The 21,210-nt window shown below is 48.0% G+C and overlaps 1 protein-coding gene across 1 annotated transcript; it reads left to right on the plus strand.

Moving 5' to 3' along the window:
- Nucleotides 1–9,446: 9,446 nt before the first annotated feature.
- On the plus strand, nt 9,447–13,485 carry LOC119258575 (ATP synthase subunit delta, mitochondrial-like). The gene is made up of 2 exons (XM_037526841.1): nt 9,447–9,467; nt 13,144–13,485. Exons 1-2 carry the CDS (start codon nt 9,447–9,449, stop codon nt 13,483–13,485), a joined length of 363 nt encoding a protein of 120 aa, XP_037382738.1.
- Nucleotides 13,486–21,210: the final 7,725 nt, after the last annotated feature.

Here is a 21,210-nt window from a genome sequence, read left to right on the forward strand (position 1 = left end):
AAAGATGACACCCCAGTAGAAATTAACAACCACATTTTTCTCTATAGATGCCATTTCTCTCTAAAATAGATATACAGATCTCCCTGGGAAAATGGCTGATTCCAGTTTTTTTGCAGGAATATACAAGAGGAAGCTGGGAGATCTCTTTAAACCATTAAGTAGGGAAATTTCTTTTTTTTTAGATAGATATAAGAATACTTTTATATATACATTAGAATTGAACCAGTATCACTGTTCCCCCACCTTGTTCTAGAGGTCAGTATCTTGGCATTTAAATTTCTTTTTTTTTTTAAATAAATTTTATTTTTATATTCCCCATACAATTGCAATCCCCTAATTTTGACCCCAATCCCTCCCCTCCCCACCCCCCACCCCACCAAAGAGTGTCTCTGGTTCATAGTTTTTTGTTGATTTTGATTTTCACTTTCTTATAGTTATTCATTTTCCTGGTCCCTTATTTAAGTTTTCTAGATTCCTGCTATGAGTGAGACCATCCGGCGTTTTTCTTTTTCTTTCTGGCTTATTTCGCTGAGCATGATCCCTTCCAGCGCCATCCATGTTGCTGCAAATTGCATGTGTTTATATTTTTTGAATGCTGAGTAATATTCCATGGTGTATATGTACCACATCTTCTTGATCCAGTCATCTATTTTGGGGCATTTGGGCTGTTTCCAAAGCTTAGCTATTGTAAACAGTGCTGCTATAAACATAGGGGTGCAGGTGCTCTTTGGAATTGATGTTTCTGTGTCCTTTGGGTAAATACCTAGGAGTGGAATTGCTGGATCATATGGAAGCTCTATCTTTAGTAGGTTGAGGAATCTCCACACAGCTCTCCATAGTGGTTGGACCAGTTTGCACTCCCACCAACAGTGCAGAAGAGTTCCTTTTTCTCCCATCCTCGCCAATATTTGTTGTTGCTAGTTTTTTTAATATGTGCCATTCTCACTGGTGTAAGATGGTATCTCATGGTAGTTTTGATTTGCATTTCCCTGATTACAAGTGATGTTGAACATTTTTTCATATGTCTGTTGGCCATTCGCATTTCCTCTTCAGAGAAGTTTCTTTTTAGCTCTTCTGCCCATTTTTTGACTGGATTATTTTCTTTGTTTTTGTTGAGTCTCATCAGCTCTTTGTAGATTTTTGTGATCAGTCCTTTATCATTAGTGCTGTGTGCAAAAATGTTCTCCCAGTAGGTGGGGTTTCTCTTTGTTTTTGTTTTTGTCTCTTTTGCTGTGCAGAAGCTCTTTAATTTGATGTAGTCCCAGCTGTTTATCTTTGCCTTCACTATCACTGCTTTGGGTGATGTGTCTGTAAAGATGTCTTTGATGTGCATATCACGTAGTGTATCGCCTATATTTCCTTCTATATATTTTATGGTTTCAGGTCTTCTGTCTAGTTCTTTAATCCATTTTGAATTGATTTTTGTGTATGGTGTGAGGTAGTGGTCAAGCTTCATTCTTTTGCATGTAGCGACCCAGTTTTTTCAGCACCATTTATTGAACAAACTTTCTTTGCTCCAATGCATAGTCTTTGCTCCTTTGTCAAAGATTAGTTGACCATAAATCTGTGGGTTTATTTCTGGATTTTCTATTCAATTCCATTGGTCTGTGTGTCTGTTCTTGGTCCAATACCATGCAGTTTTGATGATTATGGCTTTGTAGTATAGTTTGAAGTCTCGGAGAGTGATGCTTCCATTCCCTTCTTTTTTTTTTCAGGAGAGCTTTGGCTATTCGGGGTTTTTTGTGATTCCATATGAATTTCATCAATAGTTGTTCTATTTTTTTGAAGAATGACATTGAAATTTTGATTGGAATAGCATTGAATCTGTATATTGCTTTTGGTAGGATGGCCATTTTAATAATGTTTATTCTTCCAATCCATGAGCAGAGGATGTCTTTCCATTTCTTTGTGTCTTCTTCTATTTCTTTTAGCAGTGTGTTATAGTTTTCTTTGTATAGGTCCTTTACCTCTTTTGTTAGATTTATTCCCAAGTATTTGATTTTTTTTGTTTCAATAATAAAAGGGATGGTTTTCTTGATTTCTTATTCTTCAGATTTATTGTTTGTGTATAGGAAGGCTACTGACTTTTGCGTGTTGATTTTGTATCCTGCCACTTTACTGAACTGATTGATGAGTTGAATTAGTTTTTCTGAGGAGTTTTTGGGGTTCTCTATGTATATTATCATATCATCTGCAAATAGTGATAGTTTGACTTCTTCTTTTCCTATTTGGATTCCTTGGATGTCTTTCTCTTGTCTTATTGCTCTGGCTAGGACTTCCAGTATTATATTGAAAAGCAGAGGTGAGAGTGGACATCCTTGTCTTGTTCCAGATCTTCATGGAAATGCTTTCAGCTTTTCACCATTGAGAATGATACTGGCTGTTGGCTTGTCATAGATGGCCTTTATGATGTTGAGGTATGTTCCTTGTATCCCAAGAATTTCAAGGGCTTTTATCGTGAATGGGTGTTGCACTTTGTCGAAAGCTTTCTCAGCATCGATTGATATTATCATATGGTTTTTATATTTCTTTTTGTTGATGTGTTGGATAACATTGATTGATTTTTGGATGTTGAACCTTCCTTGTGTCCCTGGCATGAAACCTTAAGTAGGGAAATTTCAACAGTTACTATAGTAATATTATAAGGACACAGAAGTCAACTTGAAGAGACATTCTTTAAATGGATGAGTTCAGCATAAAAACAATAATAATAAATAATAATTACTGCACTTTATTGAAACACATGAAATATGCAAACATCCATAATTTGACAATCTCACACATACATATGCAAATACACACCCCTCATCAGTCACCATGGAAGAAGGACATCAACTGCATTTCAATCAAGTAGTGGAGGAAGACAGTTTTCTAACAGATCGTAAAGAGAGGAAGAATGACAGAATTAAAGAAATAGCCATTTTGTACCTGTTATCTCAGTGATGGATAATTTAACATCCAGATGCAGCAACCAAACACAGTGTGCCTCGTGGTCGGATGCAATAGGGGCCCCAAGGTGCCACCTGTGATGGATGCTGCCAAAATAATTTAACCTAAGCCTAATCCAGGCTCTGGATAGCACCACCAATTTCATTGCTTAGAAGAGGTAGAGAAACTAGTGAGATGAAATCATGATGTAACTGTCAGCCAAATCTTGATCCTGAGACATTCTAGTGGACAAATGGTCTGTTTTTATCAACAAATAAATAGCATTTAAAAAGAATGCTATTGAAATTCCATGGAATAGGGGCCTCCCTGGTGGTGCAAGGGGTTAAGACACAACTTATGAAGCTATCCTCAGCTACTGGAGCACGAGTTCAATCCCCGGCCAGGGAGCTATCCACATGGCACAGCAGACCTCTCCTGTTTCGCCCACTGCTCCCCTCAGCAGTGTATTTCAGTCAGTCTGCCTGTTCTGTTCCCCACTCTGTCTCTGGTGAATCCTCTCACACCCCCCACCCCCATACCTCTGGCCTGAACCCCAGTTCTTATATGCATAAATAAATAAAATAAATCTTTTTTTAAAAAAGAAGTAAAATGATCAGAAGGAAGGTCAGAAAATACAAAGGAAGTAGGCAAAGAGTTGGTAAACAAATGTTGACTGTATAAAAATCATTATAATGTCAAATTTACGGGGTTTAAAGGAAATTACTAGACAATAATCATTAGACATAATAGCACCTGGGAATGTGGTTTGTCTCTCCATTTGTTTAGCTTTTCTTCTTTTCTCTTAGGTAATGCTTTAGAGTTTTCTTCATATAGGTATTGCCTCTTTTAATTTAATTTAAATCTTAGTGTCATATTCTAAAATTTTTGTGTGTAAAATATACAAACATAAAATTTACCATTTTATCTATTTTAAGAGTAAATATGCAGTATCTCTTAGTTTTCAGCTGCTATTGGAAATGGCATCTTTTACCTTCCTGGTTCTTAATCACTTATTACTGCCATGTAGGAGAACTGTTGGTTTTTGTAAGTTGATCTTGTACTGGCCTCTTAATTCTCTTGTTAGAATACTTTTCCAGTTAGCCCTTTTTTTCTAGGTCCATAATAACAGCATCTGCAAACAGTGATATTTTTGTTTCCTCTTTTCCAGAATTTGTACTTTGTCCTCTAGTCATTCTGGAACCTTCAATACAATGTTAAATAATCGCAATGATAAGGGACATGTTTGTCTTATTCTTACATTTTATGGGAATGCTGTCAACATTTCACCATTAAGCGCGCTACTGATTTCTGGTGGAACACTTGGTCTTATTAAAGAAGATTTTTTTCCTACATCTGGCTCGCTAAAGTTTAATGAATTCTTTTTTTTTAAGATTTATTTATTTAGGGCCTCCCCGGTGGCGCAGCGGTTGAGCACTGGGTAGCGAAGCTGCCCGCAGCCTCTGCAGCGCCAGTTCGATCCCCGGCCACCGGTCGAGGGTCCCACATGGCGCGCAGACCTCTCCTGCCGCCCGCTGCTCCCCTCAGCGGTGTACTTCGTCATTCTGCCTGTTCTGCTCTCCGCACTGGCTCTGGTGAATTCTCTCACCCTCCTGCGTTTCTGACTGTACCCAATACCTGTATAAATAAATAAATAAATCTTTAAAAAAAAAAAAAAAGATTTATACAAGAACTGGGATACAGGCCAAAGATGTGGGGGTGGGAGGATTCTCCAGAGACAGAGTGGGGAACAGAACAGGCAGACTGACTGAAATACACTGCTGAGGGGAACAGCAGGCGAGACAGGAGAGGTCTGCTGCACCATGTGGGCTGTTCCCTGGCAGGCCGGGAATCGAGGGAATTGAACCCGTGCTGCAGTGGCTGAGGACTGCTTCATAGGTTGCGTCTTAACCCTTGCGCCACCAGGGAGGCTCAAAGTTTAATGAATTCTCATAAAACTTAAGGTCCTATGTGACTCAAAGATGTGTTTCATGCAAAAATGTGACCTCCAAATAAAAATCAAGAACAAATTCTTATCTAATATTCTACTACTAGAAAAACACACTTTCCAAGAGTCCCTTTCTCTCTTTTTCCCGTTTTCTCTTTTACCCTGGAGCTACTCGGAAACCCTCACCTTTCCAAACCCCAAGTGTCTTAAGCCAGCGCAGTGGCTTAAGTTCCTTTCCAGCACACACCCTCTGCCTGTCTTCATTAGTTACTAATCCAGTCTAACCAATGGTCCCATCTTTCCTCGGGCCTCTTACTTTTGTCTGTCCCCCTTTCTCCGGACCGTTTGTCCCAAGAGATCCTAAGACAGGACGGCCAAGTTTCTTCCTTAGAGGGTTGGCGGTGGGGACACACCCACCGAGGAGCTCCCTGGTCCCTCGCTTTAGCCCCGCTACCTCTGCAGACCTACTGCAGCGTCTCTTTCCCCAAACCCTTAAACTGCCTTTTTCTCGTGTTGCCTGGGCAGTAGAAGCCATCTCAAGTCTGGCACCATTGTACACGCAATCAAAACCCCAAGTCTACATTTTAACCCGAGTATCTGCCTGAAGCTTCAGGATTGCGTGTCAATTGCCCAGGACACATCCCCCCGAGGTGTCCCTGGGACCTCATATTCCCCAAGTTCAACCCCACTCGCTTTCCGTTACTGCCAACACCCGGCCCCTCTCCTGCGTGCCTGAGGTCAGGCTGTCATGCACGCGAGAAACGCGGGGTCGGCTCACCGCTTCCCGGCACCGGGTCAGCCCCAGTCTCAGCGCCTCGGGCTCCGAGCGGAGGTGAGCCGAGCGCGCCCCCTGCTGGTCATGCCCAGGCCCACAACTTCCCCCCGCGGTCGCGCTCCGGGAGTCGCCAGCCAGGACAGGGTTTGAATTTGGTCTCCTCGCGAAATAAAGCCGCTTTACCCCAACCAGCAAAGCCGCCCCCGGGGCTGTGTGCGAGCGTGAGGCAATTAGCCCCGGGGCTCTCCCACTGCCCCACTGCTGCACAAGGCATCGTTCTGGCGCCCCTTCCCGGGGCTGCTCCCCGAGGCTCTCCCGAACCTGGGGGGTCGGCCCCTCAGACAGGGCCCCCCTTCCCCTGGGCCCTGCCCGCCGCGGTCGGCGTGAGGCGGGACGTGCAGCCTGCTGGGCGGGACTCTGCGGGCGGGTGAATCTCATCTCGCCTTTGAGTACTGCTTAGAAAGGGTGCCCCACAGGACCTGCAGCTGAAAGGGCATCCCTTCTGCCAGGGTGCTGGGCCGGGGAGGCGAGGGAAGCCCCGTGTCCGGGCATAACTCGCAGCCCTGAGAGCAGCCAGGGTTTCATAGTCCCGCGGCGTCTTTTCAAGGTGTCCTGGGTTCACGGCTGCGGCCGCTGGGATGGGTGCCCCTGTCTCATGGAGGAACAGACGAACAACAGGCGACGGAGGTGAGGGGAGATTTTAGTGTCACTCAAAAGTGGACTCGATAGTAGATTAAGGTGACTAAATTAATATTAATTGGTGCTCCGGAGTGTCAGGCACTGTGTGGAGGCTGAGAAAGAGGGAAAAGCAACTCCCAAGTTCCAAGGACAGGAACCTGAAATGGGGGACAGAGCAGAACCGTCTAGGGCGGCTAGGGCAGGGGCGGGGGGGGGGGGGGAGTGGGGGGGGGCTGTGAACCCCCACCCACAGGCCTGCCTGACTGATGGCTGGTGGGGGTAGAGCCAGGAAAGGAGAACCAGCTGGAGAGAGACCAAGCTCACCAAGCTCGGGTGAGGCTGCCAAAGAGCCCAATGAGGAGCAGGAGGACAGGGAGGAAGAAAGTGAGCGGAGTGGAGAGTCAGTAGAAAGGGCAGGGGGCAAGGCGGGAGGCCCCTGAGTCCCCAAGGACCAGAAGTTCCTTCTGGATTTAGTCACAAGGAGGGGCTGGGAAGGACAGTATTTGCTGAATGGCTCCTGGCAAAAGGTGGGCTGCAGTGCACAGTGTGGGAATGAGGATGGGGTGCCCGGAATGTAGGCATTCTTAAGGAGAGACGGGTGTCCCTTGCTTCAGTGGGAGAGACTGAGCAGTTCTGGGAAGAAATCAGGGAGGGCAGGATGACAGCACAAAATAAAGACCGAGTAGGTAGTAAAAACTGTGATCCCCATCAAGTGGTGGAAAGTGATCTAGTTTGAGACAGGATGGAATTACTTAAATATCCAAAAAGGGATTGGTTAGGTCAAATAAATATCTAAATATGGGATTTATTGTAATGTAATTGTCTCACAATAGGTAACTAATTAGAGCACACATAACAGCCAACAAAATAATTTTGAATGTTTTCTTTTGCTGTGTTTTCTTATCACAAAGTCACACATACTGATTTCAGGAAGTATCATCAAAGTACCTTAACACCCAGATTTTCACTTGCTCAGCGTCACGTTGACTAGTGTTTTTGGTCCTAGGCCCTTTTGTATGTAGTTAGCACTATTCTGCAAACACCAGGATCATAATGCATATCAGCTATGTATATTATTTATCTCCTGCTGTAGAGACATTTGCCCCACTTCTCTGTGCTCTAAACAACAGGTCCTTACAGTTTATCCTCTTTACTCATGGATTCTGTATTTGCAAACTCACCTGCTTGATAAAATTTATTTATAACCCCCAAATCAATACTCAACGTGCTTTCATGGTCATTGGCACATACATGCAGAGCAGCAAAAATTTGAGGAGTCCCATGTGCATGTTCCCAAATGAAGATGAAGAAGGGGACCCTTTTCTTTCTTGCTTCAGTTCTTATGTTGCAAACAAGTATCCTCTCTATTTAGTGCCATGTTTTTGCATTTGTGTGCTTTTTGTGGATTATTTTGCTGTTTTAAGTGGTCTCATAAGCCCAAAGATGTCATGGAGAAAACACATGTTAGATAAGCTTTGTTCAGACATGAATTATAGCACTGTTGGCCATGAGTTCAATGTTAGTGAATCAACAATATAAAGTGAGGTGTCCTTAAAAAAGACACTTTAAAACAAGGTATGTATTAATGAGTTGATAAAAATGTGACCAGAGGCTCAGAGGCACCTAACTGGATTTCCCTAGGAGCAACGGTTTGGCATTCCATAATTCAGTGTTCTTAGTGACTTTATAGAAAACATATGACACGAAAAACAAGAATCAACTGCATTACGTCACAATTCCCACAGGCCAGAAATCTGGGAGTAGCTTAGCTGGGTGGTTTTGGCTCAAGGTATCTATCCCGTGAGGTTGCTGTCAAGACATCAGCCAGGGTTGCAGAATCTGAAGGCTCATCTGAGGCTGGAGGACCTGCTCCCAACATGGCTCCCTCCTGGCTGTCAGGATGCCTGAGCTCCTTCAACTGCAGGCCTCTCCAGAGTCCTTTTAATGTGGCAGCAAGATTCCCCCCTGTGACAGCACAGCAAGGAGGGGGTCAAGTCTACTCACCACCACAGCAGTGAGTGCAGGCCACACGCAGAGAGGAGTGTCAGGGAACTGTTGATCATTTACAAACTACACAAACAAATTAGCTCTGAAAAAAAAATACACAAGATTTTAAAATTTTTCTTGTGAAGAAGAGCCCTGGGTGGCTGGAAAATGGGAGGGAGGATCTTACTTTGTATCCTTTCTGTCTTTAGAATTTTAACAATGTAAATTTTTTTTCATTTCCCGTAAGTAAATAGAATTTTAAATAACTGGAATTTCTTTTTACGAAATCGTTATGCTGTTCAGCTTGATTTTGACCAAACAGGTTTGTCTAACATAGCTGCTAAAATGAGACCTCAGGAAGATAGCAATGTTTGAGCTGGAAAACCAGAGGGTGGGATTCCTCTTAAGGAGGAGAGAGATTTGGGGCAGGAGTTGAGGGTATTCCCTTTTGACAGCCTCTGTTTCTCCCTGTGAAGTGGGAGGCTTGTGGAGGAGTCATAAAGCTTGGGCTGGACTTGACCTGGCTGGGACGAAGATGATGGCCCGCCGAGCAAGGGGATGTGTGAGCTGAGATGAGCAAGTGGGAACCAGCAGGACACAGTAGGACAGCTGCAGGTTCAGGAGCTCATGGAGCCGGCAAGGCGGGTTGGCCAGAGCTTGGAGGGCCGTGGATGCAAGCTTGGCATCGGGGCTTTATTTGGAGGACAAGGAGGCTTTTGACCTGAGTTGTGCTGTACCTGGAGCAGTGAAGTAGGAGGTCAGTCTGTGTGCGAGTATGGGATGAATTTGGTAAGACCTGGAGGCTCGATGATGTGTTACAAGACTATCTGCATGAGGAAGGAGGCGCGATGTGTAGTCACAGACTCAGGCTGGACTGCCGGGCCAAATCCTGGGTCTACCGCTTCCTAGATGTGTTACTGAATCTGAACTTTAAAAGGCTAACAAAATCTTTCTTGTAATGTATAAGGTTTACATTTGGTGAGTAATTCCTGCTTGGTGCCTGGAATGAAGGAAGCCCAGCCCCAGGGGGCTGGTTGTGGGATTAAAAGGCAAGATCCATGGGAAGGGCAACTTCTGGTGTCTAATGGAGGGGGGAAGAGAGAAGGGGACAAGTCTCCCAGCATTGCAGGCAGCATGGCAGCATCTTCAGGGCAGGTGAGGAACAACTTCTGGAAGTTGTGAAGATGCTGAGTCTGGTTTGTGGTATTGGTCTCACAATGTGAACAGTATCAGAACTGTGGACTTAAAGCAAAGAGCCCCTGAAAGCAAATGTAGCTGAAGATGTGGGGTGCAGGAGAAGGCCAAATAGATCTCGCTGAATGTCTGCAGCAGGATTGGGGGTAGGAATGGAAATGGGGGGAGACCATCAAAGGAATGGGGGTATCAAGAGAAACCAGAAGTCCCTGAAGGGAATGTTTCAAACAGAACAGCAGGGTCAGCAACAGGGCCTGCCCCAGAGAAGTGGAGTAGGGTGAGTAATGACAGCTGGGGTGGCCTTGGTGAGAGCAGCTTCACGGGTGTGGTAGGGGCACAGGCCAGTGGAGGGGGGAGTACCCGGGGGTTGGGATGCACATTGTTCTTTTGAGAACTCCACCTCTGGGTTGCCCTGTAGTTGCGCTCAAACTAGGGCACAAGAACAGGGATGTTCATTATAACATTGTCCATTCCCCCCAGATCAGAAATCATCCATAGGCGCTGGTATAAGTATGGTACATTCACATACAGATTACTGTGGAGTGATAGAAAAGAATGAGACAGCTACAGGAACTAAGAAGGTGTGGTCTTCAAGGGCCATTAAGTGAAAAAGACAACAAAAGCAAAATATGTGGATTATCTGATAATATGTATTTTTTAAAAAATATTATGTGATCTCTCTCTCTTTCTCACATACACACACAAACACTAACACACACACTTGAAAAAATACAAAGAAAATGGTGATGGAGTTTCCTGGGGAGCTAGAAGACTGGGAAAGTGATTTGCTCTTTCTTTATTTTTAAATAATTTACATATGACCTAGCAATCTTATGCCTACATACTCACCCAAGGGAAATGAAAGTGTGCATTCTTATAAAATCGATACACCAACACACATATAGCACCTTTACCTATGATAGCCCTAACTGGAAACTACCCAAATATCTGTCAACTTGCAATGGATAACCAAACTGGTACAGGTGTACAATAGATTACTATTCAGGAATGAAAAAGAACAAACTGTTCACACATGCACCAATGTGAGTGAATCTCAAGTGCATTAGACCATGAAAGAAGTCAGACTTAAGAGGCTACACACTCTAGCATCCCATTCACATGGTATTTTTGAAAAAGGTAAAACTATAGAGAAAGCACAAATGATTGGTTCCCGGGGGAAGGGATAGAGAAGTTGAGTCAAATAAAGCAGAAGGAAATTGGAGGCTTGGAGAGGAGTAACTCATTTTTATTTTGGTGGTGGTTACAGGGCTCTGCATTTGTCAAAACTCACATAGCTATACTAAAAAAAAAAAGTACAGTAAAGAGTAAATTTTACTGTACTCAAATTTTTTTTTTAATTTTTTTTAGAGGCATGTTTTATTTATTTGTTTGTTTGTTTGTTTGTTTATACATGCACTGGGCACAGCCAGAAGCGCGGGAGGGTGCGGGGAGCAGAGCAGGCAGAAGGACCGAAGTACACTGCTGAGGGGAGCAGCGGCCTCAGGAGAGGTCTGCGTGCCATGTGGGACCCTCCTCTGGTGGCCGGGGAGCAGCCGGGGATAGAACCGGCGCTGCAGAGGCAGCGAGCAGCTTCGCAACCCAGCGCTCAACCGCTGCGCCACCAGGGAAGCCCTGTACTCAAATTTAAATGCTGGGCTTACATCTCTGGTTCTTCTTTATCTATTTCCCACCCTTCTGTTGTTTCTCCCAATTGGCAAACAACTCCACTTGCTTCAATTATTTTTTTTTAAGATTTATTTATTTTTATACATGAACCGGGGTACAGGCCAGATGTGCGGGAGGGTGAGAGGATTCACCAGAGACAGAATGAGAAACAGAACATGCAGACTGATGAAACACACTACTGAGGGGAGCAGCAGGCAAGACAGGAGAGGTCTGCTTCACCATGTGGGATTCTCCCCAGCCGGCCAGGATCAAACCTGCGCTGCAGAGGCTGCGGACAGCTTGACAGTGCGGCGCTTAGCCACCTGCACCACCAGGGAGGTCCCACTTGCCTCAATTCTATTGAGAAAATTCTAAAAGAAATGTGATCATTTTAAAGGTTACCTTTTATACTTTGGGGTGTTTTCAGGTTTCTAAATAAACATCATGCCCTGATAAATAGAAAATGACTAAACTTGAAGTCAGAAGTTGAAGGTGCTGTCCCCCAGACCCAGCAATGGCTGACACAGGCCTGGCCTGTGAAGGAGTCAGGTCAGGAAAGGGGTGTGGGGAGCTTCAAGGGTGCTTTGTAGCAGGACCTGAGAACACAGGAGGGAGGGCTGCCATGGGTGAGAGGTGGGGAAGAGGTGGCCTTGGGCAGAAGCCCGGCCTAGAGGGACTGGTGGGGGGGGGCGTCCAAGGTGCAGAGGAGGGAAGAGGCTTGTCACCCCCCTTCTCAGAGGGTGATGTGAGCCATGGCAGGGTTTATGAGTCAGGGTCTATCTCTCCCGCCTCACCGTGTGAGGTTCAATAATGGTGAGACAGGTCTGGGGTGGGGTGGAAAAGGGGGGGTGGGGTGTTTGGTGAGTCAGGGAGGCTAGGCCTCAGGGTAGGTCACAAGGAAAAGGGAGTCGTGGCTTATCAGCCTCATCAGCCACACTCCACCTCCCGCTCCAGCCCACTGCCCTGCGCAGGGAAGAGTGGAAATGTGCTCTCACGGGTTTCATTTCATTCATTTCTACAGTTAATTGACCTCTAAAGCACTTTCTGCCCCACCTCTGAGAGGGAGCAGTCAGGAGGAAAAGCAGCATAATAGTAATAGCTTACACTACTGACTGCAGGCAATGCACTTACCGCCTTGTGCATGTTAACTCATTTCATTTTTACAACTCCTTGAGGGAAAGAGATTGTATTATCCATGCCCATTTGCAGGTGAAGGAACTGAGACATGGAGAGGTTGAGGAACTCTTCCAAGTCCACACAGCTAGTGGAGAGTTGAGTTTTGAAGCTGGGTGGGATTAGATTCCATTCTTAAGACTAGACAACCCCAGTGGGGGCCAGGGTCTGGGTCTCTCAGGGGCCTCTTTTGGTGTTCTTTTTATTTTTTTTCTATTTGGGGGTCAGCCTGTAATGCCTTTCAGTTCCCAGGGCCCTGGAGGTGGTGTAGGGGGTAGGCAGTGGTTCAGTTCTGGCTCCTAATGGTTTAAAGATAAATCTGTGGGCTGCCCCTTGAGTTGGTGGCGAACGCAGTCAGTGGTGCCACCCAGTGGCCGTGCTGCGAATAACATCTCCCTCTGCCCCCTCAGGGCCGGGAGACAGAGCTACACCCAGGGTTCCTCCCTTGACCACCAAGCCTTTCCTTAGAGGGTTCCAAAGCCCCAGTTTGGGCAGTGTCTTTCCAAGCTGTAGTTTGGAACCCATTAATGCTCATCAAATCTATTTAGAGGGTCACAACCAGTACTTTTTAAGGGAAAATTAGAAAAGTATGACATGCATGATGTCAAACTAAATGTAAACATCATTTTATGGACATTTTGTTTCAAATACATTCTACATGTGAGTAGTATGGTCTGCTGAGAACCTATTTTTCTCTATGACTTAAAGTCAAAATGGAAAGTACTGATTTAAGAATCATGATTCCAGGAGACTGAGGCCGGCCCGCACCTCTGCCCTTCACCTTCACCTCTCCGCACAGGTGTCCTTCAAAGGCCCCGATGTCCAGCAGATAGACGTGCCCACACAGACAGGATCCCTGGGCATCCTGGCCGCCCCGTGCCTCCCTGCAGTTCCCGCGGGTCTAGTGGTTGTGAGTGTGCTAAGGACAGCACCACCCCCCCAAAACACCCTGATCACCAGCGAGGTGAATGCAGATTCCTCCGTGCAGCTGCTGGCTGAAGAGGCAGTGACTTCTCACGGGCTGAGCTTGGGGACAGCCAACGTGGACTTGGAGAATGTCCAGTCTGAACTGGTGGGGGCCATGGAAGCGGCCTCAAGAGTGGATATCCAAATCCGCATGGAAGCCAGCATGGCCTGGTGAAAGCCCTCAAGTAGGTGAGCTTGATGGTATAGTCCATATCCCCAACTAAAGGCCAAGGAGCACACACCACCCCCAAAATAGACTCCAGACTCCCTGGAGTTAAGTATCTATTTTTTTTAATTTACCGTAACTCCTACATCCTCCTCTGTGCCATTTTTTTAAACATAGCTGTTTCCTTTTTTTCCCTAACAGTATTGTTCCTCACTATATTTTTGCTTTAATTATAGACATGATAAAAGAAGGTATTTTGGTTGTAAGAGTCAAGCATTTCAGCCATGTAGAGAGTAAAATGAGAACAGTCGCCTTCTCCTCACTCCACTTCCAGGCACAGAGGTCAACCCAAGGACGTCCGGGCTCCTTCCTTCTAGCCCTCTTTCCATAGATGGACAGTATAGATGAACATGTGTATGCTATTTTTATTCATATAAGATCAAACTGTACGTCCTGACATCTGCATTTTTTTTTTCACTCACAATATCTTAGAGAATTTTTCCTGCCTATACATGTCAATGTATCGCACTCCTCTTAAGGGCTGAGTCATATTCCACGATATGAATGAACATAGCATTCGCAGCCTGCCTGCTGCAGGGGGGAGGGCAGCTCAGCTCTTTTCCCATAACTGAGAGCACACCCGAGGGAGAAGCCTGCTTCTCTCTTGTTCCCTTACCTTGAAGGGGTAAGAGTTGAGCAGTGAGGAAAAGAGAGAATGAGGTGGAGGGCGAATTGTGCAGGTCTAACTGGAAAGACTCCAGAAGTCTGCTGCCTCCTCTACGAGTCTCAGCCCTCCCTTCTCTCCAGCGCACTCATGTCCTGCCCCTGGCTCCTCCCAACATCCTCTCTCAGTTCGGCATTGGCCAGGCCTAGCTGGCAGCCACCACAGCCTGGCATGAGGGAGCCTCCAGGACTGGAAGACATTTGCCGAGGATGCTTAGCAACACTCAGAGTTAATTATTTAATTGGGTGAAACATCCATTAAGGAGGATTCTCACTTTCCAGACAGCCTGTGAGTAAACATGTCGAGAAGAGAAGAGTGAGGTGTTGGTGAGAGCTGCCATTCACCCTGGTTCCTCCCTTGCCCCCCATCCCCAGCTGGGGAAGGGGACCCAGAAGGACTCTGCCCAGATGTTTCTGCAGGCTAGTCCAGAATAAGCTGCCTGGGCAAGCCCCTGAGACAAGCTGTGTCCACGAGGAGACAGCTCAGCCCCCCCACCACATGTCTGAGGAATGCCATGGCAGGAAAGGCCGCCACACCAGGTAGCTTGCTACAGAGGGCTCTCCTCTGAGCACTGAAGAGGTGAAACAGGAGATGAGGAGACTCAAATGTTAACAAGTGCAGGACACGTAACAATCTGAGGGAGGAGATGGTGTTTACCAGAGTCAGAGTTGGGGCTGCCAGGTCAAAGCCACACCTTGGAGGGGCCAACAGCTGGAAGCAATTTGGGGCACAGGCGCTGCCTGGCAGAAGCTGGCAGCACAGAATAGACACTACCAAAGACAGAAAGACAAATACAGAGGGCTGTATTCTGGCCTTTTCCCTCCATCCACCCTATAATTTCCCAGCACCAGTGTCTCACATTGGTTGTACCCAACAGGAAACCAGTGGGCAAAGTAACCTGGGAAACACAATTCACAGGGATCAGCTCCCTGCATAAGGACAGACTGGGGGAGGGCCGGACATGAATGCTGCTGCAAACAGGCCATGAGCACTGGGGCAGAGCAGCTCAGCACAGAGGTTGGTCTTGGTGTGGGTCTGCTGTGTGAAGGAGGCTTTCTTTCTTCAGGACAGGGAAACCCATGTTGGCTGCTGTGCATGAGCATATAGGAGAAAGAGGGTCTGGTTTGCACCTATACTTACCAGTCTCTGTGTAAAAAATCCCAAGGCCATGCAGGAGGCTAAGTGGACAGACTATCTCCAAGGAGAGACTTTAAAAAGATAACTGGGTGCTTTCAAATTTGTTGGAAGAGCCAGCATAAAGGTTTCTAACCTGAACACCCAGGAATGATTTCCAGAAAAATTCTGCCCTGACCCCGGTGGTCATACTGTGTGATGAGAATGCCACATGCTACAGTAGCTGTGAGATGGTAGCCCTCCCCTATGGGCTAGCGCGAGGGGCCGCTCCGAGCAGTGAGCTGACTGCATGTACATCCACAAAGGTCACCCTATAGCAGCACACGCTGGCATAGAGCCAGAGCTGTTTGACACCAGAGCTCTTTGGCTGGGTGTGATAAGAGGTGGGAAGGTTGAAGAAAGACCCCCCCCTCCCCAAGTGAGGAGCCCGCATGAGCAGAGGCACCAAGAGATTGGAGCAGGTGAAGGTGGGTGGCCATATGCAGGAGGGTTGGTGAGGTGTGGCACACTGAGTAGGACAGAGAAAGGGTGAAGGCCAAGCTTAGCAGAGACTTCTTCTGCACTCCCCATGAGGGCACTCAATGGGTACTGAGGGAAGCAGAGCTGCAGGGCTGGCTTTGGGCAGAGCCCACAGGGAACAGTCAGGAACCAGGAGGCAGGGGCTGATGAGGGCAAGAGTGGGGCTGAGACCCAGGGGGCATCAGCATAGTGGAGGGACCTTCACCCAGATGGGAGCTATCTCTTCACCACCAAGTAAACATTATTCCAGGCTGGAGGATAGGCACTGCCAAGGGGAGACACAGCAGTGCTGATAGTTATTAAGGAGCTGGGGGTTCCTACCAAGCACCATTCCCACCTCCAGACACTAGCCCTGGTCTACTGAGGACACTCCCCAGAGTCTCAGGAAGCACCCCTCACTGGAAAACAGCTTCATTTCCCCTCTAGAAAACTTTCTGAGGTTACCTCTACCCGGCCAGGGCCAGCTGCATGGGTATGGATGGCACAATTGCCTGGTTCCTGCTCAAAAGAAGGACAGGGCATTATTGGTTTAATGCGCTGTCATCATCACCTTGAAATTATCAGTAAGTTGTTTAACAAGGGGCTTTGCAGTTTCACTTTGTAGCTGGTCCCCCAAATCATGAAAATAATCTTGTCTGGAATGAAGACTAGTTTAAGAACAGTTTCCATGATTCGGACCTGGGGGGCTCCCCAAGGATCTTTCAGAAAGGGAAGGTTGCAGATCTTGAAAGGTATTCCTCCCATTGTTTTGGGTTTCCTCTGTATCCCCTGATTCCCAGGCTTCATCCACACTTCTTTATAAAAATCCACTCCCCACATTTCTTTATAAAAGTCCGTGACTGTCCCATATCCTGTACCCAGTCCTGTTCTAAACTCTGAGTAGTAGGCCTGTGTTGTCTGTTTAGTGCACATCGGACCCCACCCCCTCTAGCTCCACAAAGGGCCGTGCACAGTGGGTGCTCCATGGGCCCTGCCCACCTGACTAAGCTGACCCAAGGCCATGCAGAAGGCTAAGTGGACAGATTATCTCCGGTGGTGCTCTGTGGTCTGGGCAGGGGTGGAAGAGGGGGAGAAAAAAGTGAGATTCTGTGTGTGTGTGTGTGTGTGTGTGTGTGTACTGGAAGGGGTTAGCCAGGGAGAGAGGGAGGGAGAGAAATAGGGAGGGGGCACATAGAACAGAAACAAATAAAGAGTTCAAATGTGAAACGATTAAAAAAATAAATCGAAGGGAGTGAGATAAGGCCAAGGAGCCTCTGCTCCCTAGTTAACATTCATTGGATTGAATAATCAGCCTTCATTATCTCAAATTGTCTGCATATTTGCCCTCAAAATGCTAATTTACAGTTGGCTGGGAGCAGTCTTGGCCTATTTTGACTAAAATATTATTTCACTTTATTGAGCATTGTTCTTAGCTGTCGGGCATTTGGTTTGGGAGGGAAAGGAGGGGAGGAAATAGAAGGGGAGAGGAAAACATTTTCTATCAAAGCTCTGCCCCGCTCAAGTCTGATTATGGGCTCCCTGTTTTGCGTAGAAATGGCATTTCTAAGCCTCCAAGTAAAATTAGAGTCTTTATCATTTTCTTTTAGGGGACAGACAGTTTATCATTAATCTCAGGGAAGGAAATAGGAGAAATAATTTTTTTGTCTTACTGAGAGGTGGAGAATCTTGTTCATCACTTGCCCCTCCCGCCTGGGTGCTGAGGCAGCTGACTGGCTCCTCTCCTCCGTTTTCTCTGACCTCCAAAGCCCTGGAATTCCCTGCCTCTTGCCCTTCTCTGTCCTCCAGGCCCCAGCAACCAAAGTAAATGGTCCTCTCAGCTCTGAAGTTTGCGTGAGTTTCCCAGATCTGGAAGTCAAGAGATGAGGGCTCCACATTTAATTCTAGAATTTAGAAAGATACCACCCTTCTTGGAGCTAAAAGCCTGTCGTAGTCACACATCTTTGTTCATATATGTGCTGGCGGGGAGGGCGGTCCAGCCAGCAGGATGTGGGCTCTGCATGGGCATCTCCAGTGGGGGTGGGAAGTGGGGTGGGGGGTGGTGTGCTATACTTATCTCCACGCTCTCCACCCCCACCCAGTGTCCCTTGCAAACAAGGCCAAGAGTTTGTGTCAACCTTCATCTGGGTCAGTCCCAAGCCAGGCCAATTCTGTCTGTGATTAGTCACAGGGGAAAGAACCCTAATGCATCAGATGACAAAACTGAGGCCAGAAAGGAGTTAAGAATCCGAGGTAACAAGCCCAGTGAGTAAGTCATCTTGGTGATTCCTGTCACTCTTTGGGAGGTTTCACTCAACTCTATCATACTGTCTAGCCTGCTGAGTGCCCTTTTAGGTCAACCCGCCTTCTGCTTTTTTGGCTTTTCTTTCCTATCCCAAGTCTTCCATGACTAATTTGAGTGGCCATTCTGGTCCTCTGTTGAATGGGAAGTTTCCAGATTGCTGGTGCTTTCCACCGTACCTTTACTGTGAAGGCCAGCCCAGAACCTAGGATTCAATCAGCCCAGCCTACAGGCCTCCATCTATCCTGCTCCAAAGCCAGCCCCTTCCCAGCCAGCCAGGCCATCCCTCTCCTCCAAAGCCTAAGGAGGACATCCTCTCTGCTTAGCCCCTGAGAAGCAGAGGTCGCAGGTTCCCAGGCCAAGGTACAGGGTCATTGTGTACAGTTGGGCACATTGTGTATTGCACAAGGGCACCTGACCTTGTGGGTCCAGCTCCTGCTTCCTGCACTGATTCCTGTGCTCTGCAATGGGGCTACATCTACCCAGAAGGGGACCATATAGGCTAGACCTGGACTTCCAGAGCTGGCTTACTTCTCTACCATGCCCTAACCATCTGAGCTCAGCCTTCTCCCAGATTCAGATTCCCTCTGAATCTAAATTATCCTGAGCCTGAATTTGTTGCCTGGCTTGAGTCCACTGCCCTCCCTTGCCTGGAACCTGTGTGATATATGGGGCCTTGTCACATGTATTCAACAAGATTGGAGACTCCAGGCACTGGCCTCTGCCCCATTATTGCAGCAGTACCCAGCCCTGCCTGGGTCTTCATGCCCCCGATCATAGCAGTAACTATTGTCCCTCAGCTTCCTGACTATCTGAGATATTAGACTTCCCAGACCCTCTGTGAATGCCCCAGTAGCCAGCCCAGACCTAGGGGCAGCACTCTCTGACCAGGCACATGGTCATCAGGGGGAGAATATTACCAGGCATTTTACATAGAGCCATCCAGAAGGCAGCATCGTGATAGTCTGCAGATACCCAGCAGCTACCTGCACACAGCACAGACTTTACACACACACACACGCCAGCCCAAATGTGCATGCTTGACAGACACCGCTCACCCTCATCCTCAGCAGACACCTCAAACACAGACTCAACCCAGGAGATACTACATCCACACCCACACCCAGCAGACACACACACCCAGCCAACACCCCCCACCTATGCTGGTATCCAAGAGTCCATAACACCCTTCTCTGATACCACATCACACACACACCTCCCCAGGCACACACACATTCATACACAGCCGACACCCCCCACACCCCCAACAGATGTCATACACAATCCCACCCACGCACACATGCACAGTCACATTTATTGCAGTTAGTGGCCATGCATCTGGTATGATAAGAGAAAGCTGACAGGCCCCCACCAACCCACACTCCATGCATGAGGCAGAAAGCTGTGTCTTCAGGATTTGCCCGACACAATTACTAAACATGAAGTGGAAATACTATAGCCCGGGTACACAGACAGAGTTCCAGGACACAGGAGCCTGGCTTCAGCCCTTCTCGGTTACTGAGGACACATGTGACTCGGACCGCCTGCTCCTCAACCAGGAATAAGGCATGGGGAGAAAACTGTCACTTATTCATTCACCTGCTATGTATCTATTCAGCTCTCGCTGCCTCTCTAGACACGGATCTGGCAGGGACTTCAAGGGAGGAGGTCCCTGCCTCATTCAGCTTCTGTCCCAGCTGGGAGACAGTTGGCACCAACCAAGTGAATAATGAGGATGTCAAGGTGGTGTGGGGGCTGTGACAAATCAACAGAGTAAGGACAATGACTGAGGCTACCTGAGGCCAGGGGAGGCCTGGATGTAAGGTGAGGCAAGGAGGTACCTGGGTTGCAAAATTAAAGGAGGCACTTCTCTTGGGTACTGACATGCACTTGTGTAACCTTGAGAGGGAGTGCCTCCTTAAGCTGTGTTTGGGGTGATGCCCCCCACTTGCCTCATCCCAGTCTCAGGCCCATTGACGAGTGTTAAGGGAGGTACCCGGAGATGTCTACTTTGGTATCACATCCTCTTAGTCACAGCCTGATTTCTCTCCTACATTTTTGTGTTTGGTTTCTGTAGACTTACACTTACACTAGCCCAGCCTCTGCCCCAGCCTAGCTTTCCTTCCCTGGGCTTCAGGGTGTCAGAAGAAGCCCCAACTCCCTGGGCCCTGGACCCCAGAAAGGCACAGCGCCAGGTATTGGTCTTGCACAGAGAAACCAAGTGTGAGCCAAGCTAGACCAGGGAGGTCTAGGCACTCTTCACTCCCACCCATCTTCAGTGGCTGAAGACTGATGAGGGAGAGCCGCAAGGAGCAGGCTAACCACCTAGCATTGAGACCACGAGGATGGTTTGGGGGCACACAGGGACCTCCCAACTCCCAGCTCCATCGTAGGCTCTCAGCTCCGGCCGTGGACCCTCTGTACACCTTCTCTTGCCACAGTAAGAACATCAAGGTCTAGGGTGTCCTGTCCCTTCGTTTGGGGTGTGCCCTGGCAAGTTGGCGGGTGTTCCCTCTCGCGTCTACCCCTATTTTTCCCCTGGCAATCTCCTGAGCCCGTTCCAGGACTTCTTGGCCCTCACATCTGGACAGACCTCGGCGGAGCACGGGTGCAGAGGGGGCTGAGGGTGGGGTGTGTCGTGTCCAGACTGCCCCTTAGGCCGGGATGGGGTGTGGGGCGCTCCGCGCAGGCCCGCGGCTCCCGCGCTAATCTGTGGGCCACAGCCGGCTGGGGGCGGGGGGGGGGGGGGGCCCTGTCGGAGGATTAGGGGCGGAGAAGGGCAATTACAGTTTTCCTCCAGCGCGCGACTCAAATGCCGCATTTCGGATGCACCGCCGCGCCCGGCCTGCGTGTCGGGGAGCGGGGCCCGGGGCAGGGAGCCGACTCGCAAGTGTATCGGGGATTAGGGCGCGCGGCGGCGGGGGCGGGCGCTGGGCAAACACGGCGGCCGCCTCAATCCCTCGTCCTCGATTCAGCCCGCGGCGACAGGCCCGGGCGGCCGCCGGCGGAGGGTCGCGGGGAAGGCCCGGCCGCCCGCCCCGGGGGAGGCTCGGCCGCCAGCAGGCGCGGTGCGGGGCGT

This window comes from Talpa occidentalis, unplaced genomic scaffold, assembly GCF_014898055.3.
Source record: "Talpa occidentalis isolate TD23 unplaced genomic scaffold, MPIMG_talOcc4v2.1 talOcc4.5, whole genome shotgun sequence".
Taxonomy (NCBI): Eukaryota; Metazoa; Chordata; class Mammalia; order Eulipotyphla; family Talpidae; genus Talpa; species Talpa occidentalis.

What these genes read in the sequence shown, in the direction of transcription:
- LOC119258575 (XM_037526841.1), top strand. Translation starts at nt 9,447, where the DNA reads ATGGCAGCATCTTCAGGGCAG. An exon ending in TGGCAGCATCTTCAGGGCAG is followed by an intron (nt 9,468 to 13,143) that starts GTGAGGAACAAC and finishes CTCTCCGCACAG; the next exon opens with GTGTCCTTCAAAGGCCCCGA.